Source organism: Lynx canadensis, chromosome E1 (assembly GCF_007474595.2).
Source record: "Lynx canadensis isolate LIC74 chromosome E1, mLynCan4.pri.v2, whole genome shotgun sequence".
Classification (NCBI taxonomy): Eukaryota; Metazoa; Chordata; class Mammalia; order Carnivora; family Felidae; genus Lynx; species Lynx canadensis.
The window spans coordinates 37210518-37227120 of NC_044316.2; the positions used below are offsets into that span (position 1 = coordinate 37210518).

The 16603-nt window shown below is 43.2% G+C and overlaps 1 protein-coding gene across 2 annotated transcripts; it reads left to right on the forward strand.

Moving 5' to 3' along the window:
• The first annotated feature begins 3366 nt into the window (after positions 1-3366).
• Positions 3367-15972, forward strand: MRPL45 (mitochondrial ribosomal protein L45). Of its 2 annotated transcripts, XM_030295840.1 has the most exons (8): positions 3370-3528; positions 4428-4605; positions 5445-5562; positions 8963-9061; positions 12426-12474; positions 14343-14492; positions 14932-15105; positions 15288-15972. In XM_030295840.1, exons 1-8 carry the CDS (start codon positions 3463-3465, stop codon positions 15372-15374), a joined length of 921 nt encoding a protein of 306 aa, XP_030151700.1. In that variant the 5' UTR covers positions 3370-3462; the 3' UTR covers positions 15375-15972. The 2 variants fall into 2 exon arrangements, with proteins under 2 accessions (XP_030151701.1, XP_030151700.1); XM_030295841.1 differs by lacking the exon at positions 8963-9061 and having other exon boundaries at positions 3367-3528.
• Positions 15973-16603: the final 631 nt, after the last annotated feature.

Here is a 16603-nt window from a genome sequence, read left to right on the forward strand (position 1 = left end):
TCACAAAGCTTGGAAGCAAGGGCCATAACTAACCAGAGTGGAAACATGCATTAACTCATTTAATGAGTTAACAATTCTGTGATTTAGGTATTTAATTACCCCCTTTTTATAGGTAAGGAAAAAAGGTGGAAGGAAGATGTAAATTCAGGTGCTATAATGTTCTTAACCGCTATGTGAAAGCTGTAGACAGTTAATTCTCAGAGTGACCAAGAAGTTTTGTTAACATTGTTAGCTAAAGATCGGTTGAGAACATTTCTTAGGAAGTCAGAATTCTTGGTTTCTTCTGTCACTTTATCTTGAACCACTCACTTATTTTGCTTTTCATGCTTTCACTCAAGGGAGGGGAGTACAGTATAAACACATGCCAAGCCTATCACTCGCTTCAATCCAAGTATCATATTGTTTACTGTCATCAATAAACATTATAATCAGAATCTCCCAGTTCTCCAGAAGGATTTTCTTCATTCAGATCAACTGTGTTTCTAGAATGTAGGTCACTAGGCACAATTTCAGAACTTTCAATCTTTGATGTCATCTGCCACTGGGAGGGGGGAAAATGCAAGTACACGTCCCACTGCTCAAGGGATAGCCCATCCTCTTTGGCTGCCTTTAGAAATTTCAATAGGAAAGCAAGGGATTCCAAGGAACCCCCTGTATTTGGAGAAATAGGATACCAACTTTGCTCTCTGTCTTATCATATTCCATCTGGGATTCTACTCATCCATCTATTGAATAAATATTTGAATATTCTACTATGCGCAAGACTGTTTTTCGAGAGGCAGAGCTCCCAGCCACCTTATCACTTCCTCTAATTGCTTTTAATTTTGCCTTTTCAGAAAGGCAAACTACTGGGGTCGTAGGATTTGAAAATATCCTTTTGGTGGTTGGTGTTACTTCCCCAAAACACAGCTCCCAGTGTTCTGGGGAGTTAATGAGGTAGGAATATAATATAAATTTTCCAAAAGAGCAGTTATTTTAAAAAGCCTACTTATGATTCATCTCAGAATGAATTGATATTGACTTCCCTTAATATTTCACCCAGGCTGATATAGAACAAGTTTTCATTCCCTGAGAATCTGATCAGAGGGGCACCTGGCTGGCTCAGGTGGTGGAGCATATGACTGTTGATCTTGGGGTTGTGAGTTTGAGTCCCACTTTGGGTGTAGAGGTTACTTAAAAATAAAATCTTTAGGGGTGCCTGGGTGGCTCAGTCGGTTAAGCATCTGGCTCTTGGTTTCGTCTGAGGTCATGATCTCACGGTTTGTGAGCTTGAGCCCACATCGGGCTCCATGCTGAAAGTGCAGAGCCTGCTTGGAATTCTCTCTCTTTCCCTCTCTCTGCCCTTTCTCCCCTCAAAAAATTAATAAACTTTAAAAATAAACTTAAAAAAAAGAAAAGTAAAATCTAGAAAGAAAGAAAGGAAGAAAGAAGGAAAGAAAGAAACTGGTCAGATGGCAGACAGAGGTGACCTGGGATGTACTGGTTACCATGTGGGTACATTAAAACTCAATGGTGGAGGAGTGCCTGGGTGGCTCAGTCAGTTGAGCATCTGACTCTTGATTTCGGCTCAGGTCATGATCTCACAGTTTGTGAGTTTGAGCTGCGGTGCAGAGCCTGCTTGGGGTTCTCTGTCTCCCTCTCTCTCTGCGCCTTCCCTGCTCTCTCTCAAAAATAAATAAATACACATAAAAAATTCAACGGTGGAGGAAATAATCTCAGATAGACTATGTCAATGTTCTGTATTAATAACCATTCTCATGGAATGGAGTTTCCTCACTTCAGTGGGGAGACCAGTAAAAAAAAAATCATGTTTTATTTTCTGGGGTGTAGACAGACAAGAGTCTATTAAGAAATAATGAGCTGGGGTGCCTGAGTGGCTCAGTCAGTTGAGTGACTGACTTCAGCTTTGGTCATGATCTCATGGTTCATGAGTTTGAGCCCCACATAGGGCTCTGTGCTGACAGCTCAGAGCCTGGAGCCTTTTCAGATTCTGTGTCTTCCTCCCTCTCTGCCCCTCCCCTGCTTGCACTCTCTCTCTCTCTGTCTCTCTCTCTCTCTCTCTCTAAAAAGTAAATAATAATAAAACATTTAAAAATTAAAAAAAAGAAATGAGCTCTCATTTAAATGCTTAATAACACATTCTTTAATTAACACATACATATAGCACCTAATTTCATGTCACGATTAATGTGTCATGCTCCAGGTTCAATGCTGTGGCTAAGACTTGTGGGGAATTCTTACCCTTGAAGAATTTACAGTATAATTGAGAAGTCAAGATTTTAGGCAATACAAGTGATTCCCAAACCCAAAGTAATCCCTCTCTTTTGATAGTCCATAGCATTTTATTTGGACTTTCGCGATAATTATATTTTGGCCTGTAAGCTCTTGTATGTACGTACCACGAGCTCTTAACTCATTGCAAAATGCTGTAGACATGTGCTCAATAAACAGTAATTGACAGACTACATAAGAACCTATAGGTAAGTGTGGAAGGTGTTTGCCGTTCAGCAATGATTATAGTATGTATTTTCTAGGATGAACTCAACATCATAAATCCTTTAACAACTGAATGTGAAGCAGTACAGTATAGTAATTAGAGCATAGTTTCTGGATTTAGTCTGCTTGGATTTGAATCCCAGTTTTGCTAGTTATTAGCCGTGTGACCGTAAATAAATTACTCACTTAATTTCTCTGTGGCCCAACCTCATATGTAAAAGTAGGGTATCACTCTTGTTTGTGGTGAAGAGTAATTGAGTTAATATATGCAAAATGTTTACAAAATTGCCTGGCACTTGGTAAACATTTCTAAGTATAAGCTATTGTTATTATTAAACTGGTGCCTCTTTCCCGAAAGGACCAACAAGAAACGTCTTTGTCAGTCCATGTGTCTTTTGCTTCAATAAACAGTAGTCATTATGTTTGTTCAATAAACACAGTAGTCATTAATCTCTAGTTTGACAGAATTTTCTTCAGGTTCAGGCTGAGAAAACTAGGGCTGTTTAAGGTTACACAGCATATTGAGGTCAGATCCAGATCCAGAAACTATTCATTTTTGGGCTTTTCGTGATCAAAGAAAAACACTTGTCTCCGAAGGGCAACACCTTTTTTAGGGGATGGAAACAAGGTGCAGCAACCTCCCAATCTTGCAAGAATGCGGCAACTCCTTGCGCCCAGAACACCTCGAGCGCAGGCGCAGCTCCCGCTCCGGCGCTCTCTGGCGCGTGACAGCCGTGCGTTCCACCCTACCCCCAACGCCTCTTAGTGCGCACGCGCGCAGTCTGTACTCTCCCCCTGCCCTCCTCCCCTCAACGCGCACGTGCGCGTTCGCGCCGCTCACACTTCGGCTGAGGGCGCGCGCCCTGGAAAATTCCACACCCAAGCTAGCTCCACCCTTTGCGCCCTTTCTTCAGCCCCCGGCTCTTCACTCCTAGTCCCCATCCCAGCGGCCTTTGCGGGAACAAAATGGCAGCCCCCACGCTGCGGCGTTTGTGTTGTTTATCCAGAGCTTTAGGATGGTGGTCTCGGCAGGTGGGTAGGGACTGGATGAGTAGGACTCCTGGGGCCGGATGAGGACCACAGAGTAGAGGGGGATACTCGCTTTGCACTTGTCGTTGGTGGGCTTGGGCGATACCAGTCACACCTAGCTACGAAAGAGTTTGAGGTAGACGCGACCCAACGACTAAGCTAAGTGGCGGGGTGGGGCGAGCCCGGGTTAAGCCACGAAGACGGGCAAGTTCTCGGAGATGAACTTTCTCCAGTTTGTTCTGCGTCTGTTTGGCGGGGGGGTGGGGGGGTGGGTATTAAAGGGTAAAGAAGTAATGATTTGGAAGTTGGGCTCGCTACCCCCTTGGTTCTTATAAATACCTTACGTTGAACAGTAGCTGGGAAGGAGGGAGTCTCCCGTTGTCCGTCTGACTGAACAAACCTCACGGTCATAGAGAAAAGAGATCTGGCCTTTAAAGAGGTTACTGATCATTTGGGAGCCAGAATGACAGAATAAAGTTTACAGTTAGCCTCCCAGTGGAATGAGCAGTATGTTATCTGAGTAAATATAAAGGAGATGCCAAGAACAGGACTTTTCTTAGGCTTTAATAATAGCATTCCTCTCATTTCAGTGTTGGGTTGATGTTTAAGTTTCCTATGGGATTGAAGGTTCTTTGAGAGCAGAAGTCTTGCTTTAATCAACCCTGCATCCCTGGGACTTGGCATAGTCGTGTGCTAGGGTAAAGCCTTTAGTAAATGTTGAGTGCTAATAAAGGTTGCTTACAGGCTTCTGGTTAAGACACCTATAAGTGGTCCCTGTCCTGGTATGTGGCTTTATAATTGTTTCTAAGTCATTCTTTGAATATGTCCTTTCTATCTTAGAGTTTGTTCAAGATAGATTTCTTTCCAGGTTACCTTTATCCTAACTTTTTCCTGTCTTGCAGCCAGTCCTGGTGACTCAGTCCACAGTTGTAGTTCCAGTGAGAACTAAAAAACGTTTCACACCACCTACTTATGAACCCAAATACAAATCAGAAAAGGAGTTTATAGAACATGCCCGGAAAGCGGGACTGGTCATTCCTCCGGAGCGTTTGGAGCGTCCTCTGCACCTGGCCTGTACAGGTGAGGCCTGGTCTTTCTGAGACCCTGACCAAATCTCCTGTCAGAGATATTCTGGAAAGTGGAATGATTTGGACTGTGATTCATTGTATTTAACTGACTACAAAATCAGTTCAGCCCTGATAATGATTTACTTTATGTACACCATATTTTATGAGGTCATCTTTGATCTTGTTTTCACACTGTTCCTAGAAGTCAAGGGTGAAATTGCTCTATTTTGTACAAGAAGAAATTGAGGCTCTGAGAGAAAACTTAAATTATCTTTTTTTTTCTTTTAATTTTGTTTTTTTTTTTTTATGTTTTTAAATGGTTTTATTTATTTTTGAGAGAGAGAGGCAGACAGGGCGTGAGTTGGGAAGGGGCAGAGAGAGAGGGAGACACAGAATCCGAAGCAGGCTCCAGGCTCTGAGCTGTCAGCACAGAGCCCGACGTGGGGCTCGAACCCATGAGCTGTGAGATCATGACCTAAGCTGAAGTTGCATGCTTAACCGACTGAGCCACTCAGGTGCCCCAGTTTGTTTATTTTGAAAGAGAAAGAGAGAGCGCGTGCAAGCAGGGGAGGAGCAGAGGGAGAGAGAGAATCCCAAGCAGGCTCCTCGCAGTCAGTGTGGAGCCTTATGTGGGACTTGAACCCACAAACTGAGATCATGACCTGAACCGAAACCAAGAGTTGGAGGCTTAACTGACTGAGCCACCCAGGTGCCTCTTACTCTGTTTTTTCTAATGTAACATAGTTCCCTCTACACGGAAGTCTACTTTATGTGCATGATACTTCTCAATTTTATATGACCTCAAGATGACTTTTTAAGCTTTTGATGCCTTGTTTTCTTCTTTCATTACAGCTGGTATCTTTGATGCCTATGTTCCTCCAGAGGGTGATGCTCGCTTGTCCTCTCTCTCGAAGGAAGGACTGGCACAGAGAAGTGAGCGGTTGAAGAAGAAGGTGACCTCCCAATTGTCGTAGGTGTCGGAGACAACTGGGAATCGATATTAGAATACAAATTTCTTGTTGCTGCTTTATTCCAGAGAGGCCATTGTAGGTTAACTGGGTTGGACATAACTCCCTTGATGACTTGACAGTGTATTTTTTTCTGTAATAGAATTTAGTTAATGTTGAAGAATATGGGCATTTTGATTTCTTAGCATCTCAACCTTTATTGGTATTTTTTGTCACATCAGTTAGGGAGTGACTTAGAAGTTTGTAGAACACTTTTTTGATCACATATTTTAAATTTTAAAGTAATAATAAAAGCATCTTTCTTTGAGAAGTACCTTGGAGTTGGAACTACAGAGAGTAAAAAGTCAAAAAGCGTCAAGAAGACAGACCTGGCCTATGGAGGTAGCTAGGTCTTAACTAAGGAGCAGAAGCCAAAACCTTCTTAGTCTTTCTTTTAATTGAAAGGATGGAAACATTTATATTTGTCACTCCAAAGTTCTTTAGGGTCATTTATAAATTTCTGTGCACGGGCTTATTGAGTCATTGTTAATACTTCACGTGGCCATAATTTACTTTTCTAAATTCACATCTTATCACACCACCTTTCTGTTAAAACTCTTTTATGTTTCCTTATTACCTGTAATAAAATCCAGACTTCTTCAGTGGTATTCAAGGCTTTTTGTAAATCTGGTTCTTGCTTAACCTTTCTACTGTCATCTTACTCCATTTTCCTCATCCTAAACTTCACTGTTTTCAAACTAATTGCCAGTTCCTTGATGGTACTGTGCTATGACTCTGTGTTTTTGCACATTCTTTCCTTTACCTGAAAAACGCCTTTTTCCTCCTTTACTTGATAACTCCAACTCATTTCTCAAAAATGAGTAGAGCATCGTGTCTGCTTTTAGTCTTTCCCGGACTCTTTTTGGAGCTGCCTTTACTGTAACTGTAACTGTACACTTCTAGTAATTGTACTGTGATGGTTTCCTCTCATGTATTTCTCTCTGGGACTGTGCTCTCTTTTGTGGTAAGGTCCATGATGATGATGGACAAAACACATGTGATTTTATCATTGAGTTATCATTTAAGGGAGGAAAACAGCCATTAAATACTGATTACACACAATTAAATAATTATAGGTGTGGTGAAGTAGGGGTGTTATAGGATCATATGACAGGGAAAGATAACTTGGTTTAAGAGCTCAGGGAAAGCTTCCCGCAGGAAATGACATTTAAAGGTGGCGCCTAGGGGCGCCTGGGTGGCGCAGTCGGTTAGGCGTCCGACTTCAGCCAGGTCACGATCTCGCGGTCCGTGGGTTCGAGCCCCGCATCGGGCTCTGGGCTGATGGCTCAGAGCCTGGAGCCTGTTTCCGATTCTGTGTCTCCCTCTCTCTCTGCCCCTCCCCCATTCATGCTCTGTCTCTCTCTCTGTCCCAAAAATAAATAAACGTTGAAAAAAAAATTAAAAAAAAAAAAGGTGGCGCCTAAAGAATTGCTTGCAGTTAGCTGGGTAGAGGGGTGTGAGGAAGAGCATCCTAGGGAGACAGAACAGCACAAGCAAGGCTCTCAGGTGAAAACAGTGTAAAGTGGGTGTTGGATTTTGTCAAATGCTTATTCTGTGTCTGTTGAGATGATCATATGATAGATGCTTCTTTAGTCTGTTGACATATTGTGTTACGTTAATGGATGTTTTAATGTTAAGCCAACCTTGCATTCCAGGGATAAATTTCAGTTGGTTATGGTGTCTCTCATCCTTTAGTATGTTCAACACTTTGATTAGATCAGAATTCTCTGTTTACATTATTATAACTATGAGAATATTGTTGACCGCTGAGTCATGCAGTACATTATCATGACTTTTCCTGCCTAATATTTCTTTTCTGGAGTTAAGTGTGAGTGTTTTTTTGTTTTCTGTTTGTTTTTCCTCATTTGCTTACACAACCTCGCGTTGTGCAAATTTCTTCTCAATACATTGAAAACATTAAGTATTTTATCAGTTTCATCTTCAAGAAGAAATCCCTCCAGGAGTTTTCTTACCTGCTTTCAGTCTGGACTGGTTGCTTTATTATTATTATTATTATTATTATTGTTATTATTAAATGTTTTCATTTTATTTTGGGGAGAGCGTGAGGGGGTGGGGGACAAAGGATGGATCCAAAGTGGCCTCTGTGCTGACAGCAGAGACCCTGATGCAAGACTTCCAACTCATGAACTGTGAGATCATGACCTGAGCCTAAGTCAGATGCTCAACCAACTAAGCCACTGGTTGCTCCTGGACCAGTTGCTCTATAGGCCCACTGTACATCTTGGGATCTACTTTTCTCATCATCTTGATAACTCCTTTTGTCTTGCCCTTGTGTTGTGTTCCCTGTTTCCTGGATCTTATGTCTGTCTTTCATAGTTTATTCTGTTATGTTGGTGGAGCACATTCCCCATCAGCTTCCTGAGAAAGAGGGCATGGTAAATAAATGAGATCTTTCAAGTCTAAAAAAAACTCTTTTAATTTTTTTTAATGTTTATTTATTTTTGAGAGAGAGAGAGAGAGTGTGTGAGCAGGGGAGTAGCAGAGAGAGAGGGAGACACAGAATCTGAATCAGGTTCCAGGCTCTGAGCTATCAGCACAGAGCCCAATGTGGGGTTTGAACCCATGACCTGAGCCGAAGTCAGATGCTTAACCAACTGAGCCACCCAGGTGCCCTAGGAAAAGCTCTTTTGCTTACTCTCCTATTTCATTTATAATTTGCCCAGGTAAAGAATTCTGAGCTCAATAATTTCCTCAGTTAAAAGCACTGCTTCATTGTCTTTCTAATTTCTAATGTTGATGTTATTCTGATTCTTGAGTCTATGTGTGAAACCTGTGTTTTCTTCCTTAGTGTTTATAGGATGTTTTCTTTGATGCCAGAATTCTGAAATTTCACTTTGAGAAGACTTGGTCTTTCTTTAGCATGATTAAGTGTGAGTTAGAAGGTTGAATTTATAGGGCTTGGCACATTCAGAATTTTTGAATAAGTGAACAGACATTAATGGAGGTTAATGTAAGCTTTGAGTTATGGATATTGTATGAAGTCTTTAGAGATGATTCTTGGGGTGCCTGGCTGGCTCAGTTGGTAGAGCATGCAGTTTTTGATCTCAGGGTAATGAGTTCAAGCCCCAGGTGGGCGTAGAGCTTACTTAAAAAAAAAAAAAAATAGGCAGTTGGGTGGCTCAGTTGGTTAAGCATCCAACTCTTGATTTCAGCTCAGGTCACGATCTCACGACTCATAAGATCAAGGCCCACATCAGGCTCTGCACTGAAAGCGTGGAGCCTGCTTGGGATTCTCTCTCTCTGCCCCTCCCACTCTTGCTCACTCTCTCTCTCTTTCCCTCGAAATAAATAAATAAGCATTAAAGGAAAAGAAAGAAAGAATTCTTATACTTAATTTTACAGAGTCCGGAAGATAAGAGAACATGATCCTAATTTCAAAATAAAGGACTTCCCTGAAAAAGCTAAGGATATTTTTATTGAAGCTCACCTTTGTCTAAACAAGTAAGTGAACTCATATTTTATACCTGTTATGTTTTTAGCAGTTATTCTAGGCACAGATTTTTTTTTTCCTTTGGTTAAGAGTTCTAGAGTGACCCGGGTACCTGAGTGACTCAGTCAGCTGATTTCGGGCTAGGTCATGATCTCATGGTCAAGGGATCAAGCTCCGCATTGGACTCTGTGCTGAGCGTGGAGCCTGGTTAAGATTCTCTCTCCCTTTGTCCCTCTCTCCTGCTCGTGTATGTGTGCTCTCTCTAAAAAAAAAAATATATATATATATAGATTGATTGATTTAAGAGTTCTAGAGTGACCTAGATAGGTCTAGGTGTGTGTTTGAGCCAGCCAGTTTTTAACGTTAATTTCTTATCTTAGGAATTCTTATACAGGTATCATAAATTCTGTCTTCACATCTGAGCATAATGTGGGCTTACGACTTTATTAGCCACTCCCGCCGCCCCCATGCACGTACCCAGCCAGCCCTAGACAGAGAGAAGCTTTATCTCTCAGTTGGTGAACTATTTTTGTAGTCTCCCTTTGCTGCAGGTGCAGGATTCTTAAGGGTCCTAGCTTTGTGCAGGGATCTCAGTTCCAACTTCCTGTTCTTTGAGGGTTCAAGGATTTAGGAAGAGTCTGTTCCTAGCCATCAGATCCTGTTTCTTTCCTTTTTTTTTTTTTTTTTTAATTTTTTTTTTTTTAACGTTTATTTACTTTTGAGACAGAGCATGAATGAGGGAGGGTCAGAGAGAGAGAGGGAGACACAGAATCTGAAATAGGCTCCAGGCTCTGAGCTGTCAGCACAGAACCCGACGCGAGGCTCGAACTCACGAACCGTGAGATCATGACCTGAGCCGAAGTCAGATGCTTAACCGACTGAGCCACCCAGGCTCCCCTGTTTCTTTCTTTTTTAAGTTTTTTTTAAAGTTTATCTTATTTTGAGAGAGAGTGAGAATGAGTGGGTGAGGGGCAGAGAAAAAGAAAGAGAGAATCCTAAGCAGGCTCTGTACTCTGCACTCATGAACTGTGAGATAATGACCTGAGCAGAAACCAAGAGCCGGATGCTTAACTGACTGAGCCACCCAGGTGCCCATCAGATCCTATTTCTAGATCCTTTTAATCATCCCATATGCTGTCATGGTGTCAAGTTATATTCCTTCCATTCTGGTTTTAGTTCTCTTTCCTGCCTAGTCCTAGGCATCTAGTGACTTACCTTTCTCGTGAAGTAGGCTGGAGAGTTTAAAAATGTATGTATGTTTGTGTGTATTCTATTCTGTCCCAACGTTTCTAGATGTTTATAGTGGGAGTAGTTTTATATGAGCTCAGTCCATTGTGTTGTTAGAAACAGATGTCTTCCTCTTATTTTTCAGTGTAAGTTTTATCATAAATGGTAAGTGAACTCTTAGATAAGGGAATTTATTTCCACTGAAGATTTTTAGGTCAGGATAGTGAGGAGGAAAAGTGCATTGAGAGGTGCCTGGCCTGGTGGTCATGGTAGCTGTCACAACTCAGGTTAGTCCAGTCTAGTCTAATCTAGAGCTACAGTGGGGGAAATGACTTGAAATCTTTTCTTTTGTTAGGAGTAGAGGTGGAGGCAAAGCACATGGATAAAACTAATCCCATTCTAGCATTAGGGACAAGATTTAAAAAAAAAAAATTTGTTTTTTAATGTTTATTTTTGAGACAGAGACAGAGCATGAGTGGGGGAAGGGCATAGAGAGAGGGAGCCACAGAATCCAAAGCAGGCTCCAGGCTCTAGGCTGTCAGCACAGACCCTGACATGGGGCTCAAACCCACAAACCATGAGATCAGAACCTGAAGTTGGACACTCCACCAACTGAGCCACCCAGGTGCCCCAGGGACAAGATTTTTTAAAGGAACAAAGACTTAAACTTCCCAGGAGGTATTAAACTGTGGGGAAAAGTCATGAATGTGGATCTGAAAGACATTAATCCATGGATGACCTTAGGTTTACTTGAAGCCTGTCTGTTAGGAACCTCCTAAAATTCTGTATGTACAGGAGCTGGGGTTTGCTGTCTGTTTTCTTACTATTGCTGCCTACTGCATAGAATCAGCATAACAAGTCACTGTGGTTGCAGCAAAGGTGGTAGGGGAGTGGAAGGAAAGGACCAGAAAAGACCGATGCTTATCTTTTGGTTAGGTTCACAGATAAGAGTGTAAGAGATGGGGTATCTGATTGGCTTAGTCAGAGGAGCATGTGACTCTTGATCTCAGGGTTGTGAGTTTGAGCCCCACATTGGGTGTAGACATTAATTTTTTTTATAAAAAACATTTTTAATGTTTTATGTTTGTATTAGAGCGCACATGTGTGTGTGGGGAGGGGCAGAGAGAGTTGAAGACAGAATCTGAAGCAGGTTTCAGGCTCTGAGCCATCAGTACAGAGCCCCATGAGGGTCTCAAACTCATGAACGGTGAAATCATGACCTGAGCTAAAGTTGGACGCTTAACTGACTGAGCCACCCAGGTGCCCCTAATTTGTTTAAATGTTTATTTATTTTTGAGAGAGAGAGAGAGAATGCACGCGAGTGGGGGGAGGAGCAGAGAGAGAGATACAGAATCAGAAGCAGGCTCCAGGCTCCAAGCTGTCAGCATAGAGCCCAATGCAGGGCTTGAACTCACAAACTGCAAGATCATGACCTGAGCCGAAGTCGGACACTTAACTGACTGAGCCACCCAGGTACCCCGAGATTACTTTAAAAAAGGAAAAAAAAAAAAAAAGAATAGTGAAACTTGCAAGGCCAGTCCATTTGGTATTGATGATGTGTTTGAGGTAAGAGAAGATGAGAGGAGCTTTTGATTTTTTTTTATGATGGATCTGTGAGGGTCTCTTGCCCATCTTAAGGATGTATAGTAATTTCTGAGAAATTTGTTTCTGCTCCTGAGATTCAAACATAACTTCAACCTGCAATTAGATCTCAGGGTATTCTATTTTTTTATTATTTTTTTTAATGCTTATTTTTGAGAGAGAGAGACAGAGCATGAGCAGGGGAGGGGCAGAGAGAGAGGGAGACATAGAATCTGAAGCAGGCTCCAGGCTCTGAGTTGACAGCACAGAGCCTGATGTGGGGCTTGAACTCACGAACTGCAAGATCATGACCTGAGCTGAAGTCAGACAGTTAACCAACTTCAGCCACCCAGGCACCCCCCCCGGATTGTTTTTGTTTTGTTTTGTTTTTTTTTTAAATCATGTTCATCTTTGTGTGCCCAGGTAACTTAGCACGTTACGTGGCTTACAGTATGTATGCAGAGAATGTTTGTAAAAAGGAATTGTTTTCCATTTTGAGGGCTCTTTTCAGCTTTTGTACAGTGTCATAAAGCAAGAGCCAATGATCTGTATCTCTTTCTTTTTTAGCTCAGACCATGACCGGCTTCATACCTTGGTAACTGAAAACTGTTTCCCGGTAGGTTCTCAACCTCTTTAGAACTGTGGGAGTTCTGAATGGATAGATTCTAGACATTACCTCTGGGTCCTTAAGAAGGGCCGATTTTGAAAGTACAGGAAGTTTAAGGCAAATGCTGAGGTTCCATTGTTTTTTGACTGAATGGTACTGACTTGACATGGACTTTGGTAAGGGCCAGGCAGATGAGGTAGGAGGAAGTCCCTCAGCAAGCAGTACTGAAACCTCAGGGTATGGATGCTCAGGTCAGGGTGTGGACCACGTTAGGCAGCCCTACACACGCCTGCAGTGTAATAAAGGATTTAGCATTTACGAGGCTTACATTTTGTGTTAGCCAGGGTGCTAAGATACTTTGGGAGACTTCCCAATATCGGGACTTTGTGGTTCAAGAATAAGAACAATAAGAACTTCAGTTTCTATCAACTTAGCCTCATCTTCCTGTGGTCAAGTATAACTAATTTGGTCTTAGCAGGTTAGCCTTTATTCGTTATAAAATTCTGTTCTTCACTGATACAAGGCAAGGGGCGGAATAAAACAACATATATGCAGTCAACAGAAACATGTACAAGAACTAGCAGACTATAAAAGCGTAAGGGAGGGGCCCCTGGAGTTGGTAGAGCATGTGACTCTGGATCTCAGGGTCGTGAGTTCGAGCCCCATGTTGGGTATAGAGATTACATACAAATAAAATCTTTGGGGGGGCGCCTGTGTGGCTCAGTGGATTGAGTGGCCTACTTTGGCTCAGGTCATGATCTCATGGCTTGTGAGTTTGATCCCCGCATCAGGCTCACTGCTATCAGCATGGAGCGCATTTTGGATCCTCTGCCCCTCTCTCTCTTTCTGCCCTTCCCCGACTCGTGCTCTCTCTCAAAACAAAATAAATGAGTAAAATAAAATCTTTGGGGCGCTTTGGTGGCTCAGTCAGTTGAGCATCCGACTCTTGATTTTGTCTCACCCATGATCCTAGGGTTATGGGATTGAGCCCTGAGTTGGGCCCTGCGCTGAGTGTGGATCCTGCTTGAGATTCTCTGGTTCTCTCTCTCTCTCCCTTTGCACCTCTCCCCAGCTCACACTCTCTCTCTAAAAAAAAAAAGTTTTTTTAAGGAAAAAAATTTTAAGTGTAAGGGAGGGGTAATGGGGTATTTTAACTGGCAGTTTGGAGTATGTTTTTCATTGATTTGGAGAAGGTTCCTTGAGGAGGTAGGTGGGTCTTGATTTGTTGATTTAGATGAAAAGAGTGGTTTTGAGGTGGACTTGAGCAATAAATTAAAACTTGGAATGGTGGGGTGTCTGGGTGGCTCAGTCGGTTAGGCGTCTGACTCTTGATTTCAGCTCAGGTCATGATCTCACGGTCGTGGGATTGAACCCGGAGTTGGGCTCTGTGCTGAGTGTGGAGCCTGTGTGGGCCCCTCTCTCTCCTCTCTCTCTCTGCCCCCCCCCCCAAATAAATATTTTTAAAAAAAACTTGGAGGGGCGCCTGGGTGGCGCAGTCGGTTAAGCGTCCGACTTCAGCCAGGTCACGATCTCGCGGTCCGGGAGTTCGAGCCCCGCGTCAGGCTCTGGGCTGATGGCTTGGAGCCTGGAGCCTGTTTCCAATTCTGTGTCTCCCTCTCTCTCTGCCCCTCCCCCGTTCATGCTCTGTCTCTCTCTGTCCCAAAAATAAATAAAAAACGTTGAAAAAAAAATTAAAAAAAAAAAAAATAAAAACTTGGAAAGGTGAGAAAAAATAGGCATAAGAAAGCATTTGGTGGGAAATGTTAGGTGATGCCTGTAGTATCTCTGGAAGTGAGAATAGGTGTGGAATTCCAGAAGCACCAGCTTTCCTAAAGGAAAGTAAAACCCCAGTTGAATTTTTTCTCCTCTGCCCTCAGGACATGGTCTGGGACATCAAATATAAGACCGTCCGTTGGAGCTTCGTAGAATCTTTAGAACCGCCTCAGGTGGTTCAGGTTCGCTGTTCAAGTCTGATGAACCAGGGCAACATATATGGCCAGGTCACCGTCCGCATGCACACCCGGCAGGTAGAGGCACCAGTCTGCTTTCCTCCCAGCTTTTCTTCATTCTCAGGTTGGGTATCTACCTCTGGAGTCCTGGGTACAGTTTCCCAGGACTGTGGGCTCTAAGGAAAGGTTCACCATGGTCTTCCTTGCTCTGTCAGGGTGCCCTTCCCACTGTGGATGTTAGCTCTGCTAAGACAGGTGTGAGGATACTCTCCCCCACCCTTCTTGATCCTCCCTCTCCCACCTTCCTATACCCTGTCCCCAGTCAAAAACCCTCCAAGAGTAAACTGTCAGTAGTTGATCACTTAGTCTGAATTCAGAATTCCGAGGTAATTTTTTCTACCCATTAAAATTTTTTGTTATGGTTGTTTCAGAATGGTTGTGTGGCATAGAAAAGGAAAAAAAAAAAAATGCAAACCAACTGAGTACTAATAGGCCAGATTTGCTTTCATCCTTGCAGACTCTGGCCATCTATGACCGGTTTGGCCGGTTGATGTATGGACAGGAAGGTGTGCCCAGGGATGTCCTGGAGTATGTTGTGTTTGAAAAGCATCTGGTAAATCCCTATGGAAACTGGAGAATGCATGGCAAGGTCATCCCCCCATGGGCACCCCCTAAGCAGCCCATCCTTAAGGTAAGTTGTGATTTGAGAGTGCTGTGCAATCTTAAGCCACTCCTCTTGGGCTCCTCCTAGTGGAGAAATGGGGTGATGCAGCACCAGGGAAGGGGAATCCTCCATAGAGGAGGTGGGGGTGAATCTCTCCTCCGTAAGTCATGGGCCTGGAAGGTAGATAACTCAGCTTCCTGCTCTTTCAGACGGTGATGATCCCTGGGCCCCAGCTGAAACCTGGAGAAGACTATGAGGAGCCACAAGGAGAGGCCCATAAGCTTCAGCAACCCTGATGGCAAAAATGACTCCTGGGGTGAAACATGGCTGATGAGATGGCCAGAAGCTATGGAGTCTGGGAACTGTGAAGTCAGTCATCTTTTCATCATGCTGTAGAAAGACTTACCTTTGTCCTCTCTTGTCCTGCTTGAGTGTTTTCAGCTGTCTCCTTGGCAACCACGGCTGATGGCCGGGCCCAGGTGGGTGGCTGATATGCACAGCCACGAACCCACTTCTCCCTTTTTAAACTGTGTTTTTAGCTGCTGAGTCTCAACGAAAGTATGTTTTACCTGTTTTTCCTGCAGCAGAGACTGGCAGAATTTTCTTTTTAATTACAAGGCAGGGATCAGCGTTTGAAATAAAACACTGTCAGGGTGTTGGACAAACTGTGGCGGGTTCTGTACCTCTCCCAGGGTTTACGCTGGAAGTAGACCAGCTTTCAGATGGCACAAATGGAAGGTAGGCTGAACTGAGCGATGTGACTTCCGGGAGATCCAGGTTTGGGACACATAATTAGCATTCATTGAAGAGGGTCTTTTCTCATATACTGACTCACGTAGTCATCATTTGTACTTCGTAGAAGAATGTAAATCCAAAGAAATCATTTATCTTTCAGCCTTCCGATCATGTTCTTAATTATCGGCTGCATCCTATTGCGATCCCAGGAAGCATGATAGGAGGCAGGGGCCATGGAGGAGTTGATCCATTTGAGAATTCCATCTGTAAGACTTCCCTGATTTCTAGCCCCCTTTGGAGATGGTGACCATGCTTTTCAGCCCCCATCGGTAAAGCGAACGTACTAGAATATGAACCTGTTGAGAGTGAAGCAGTCCAGCTCCTTCTTGTTCCTGGGCTCTAGCTGGGCTGTCCGGAGGAGGTTGTGGGGCTTCACCTGCTTGTGTGTCTGGGTCATCTGAGGTACGACCAGGGAAACCACTGTACCAGCAACAAGCTTGGCTTTTACTATTTATCAGCCCACTGGGGGCCCCCCTTAAAAAATAGGACCTTAATTCTCATACTTTGTATTTTTCAAGCCTAGAATTTTCTTTTAACAAGTCTGTCCCTTAGGGTCAGGATTAATCTGTTCTGATCTTATCCTGAGAGCAGAATCCAAAGAAACCAGAATCAGTTTCTAGTAACTGATGTAACTCCTCTACATCTAGTAACTGATGTAACCTAACTCCTCAGTCTCTGTACAACTACCGTCTCAGCAAGGCAGACAACAGACCAGTCCTCACTGGGGAAA

Bases quoted from the DNA above. Each gene is read 5' to 3' on its own strand.
- MRPL45 (XM_030295840.1), top strand. From the start codon at position 3,463: ATGGCAGCCCCCACGCTGCGGCGTTTGTGTTGTTTATCCAGAGCTTTA. The intron at 5,563-8,962 runs GTAGGTGTCGGA...TTAATTTTACAG, and splicing joins AAGGTGACCTCCCAATTGTC to AGTCCGGAAGATAAGAGAAC. The intron at 9,062-12,425 runs GTAAGTGAACTC...TTTCTTTTTTAG, and splicing joins GCTCACCTTTGTCTAAACAA to CTCAGACCATGACCGGCTTC.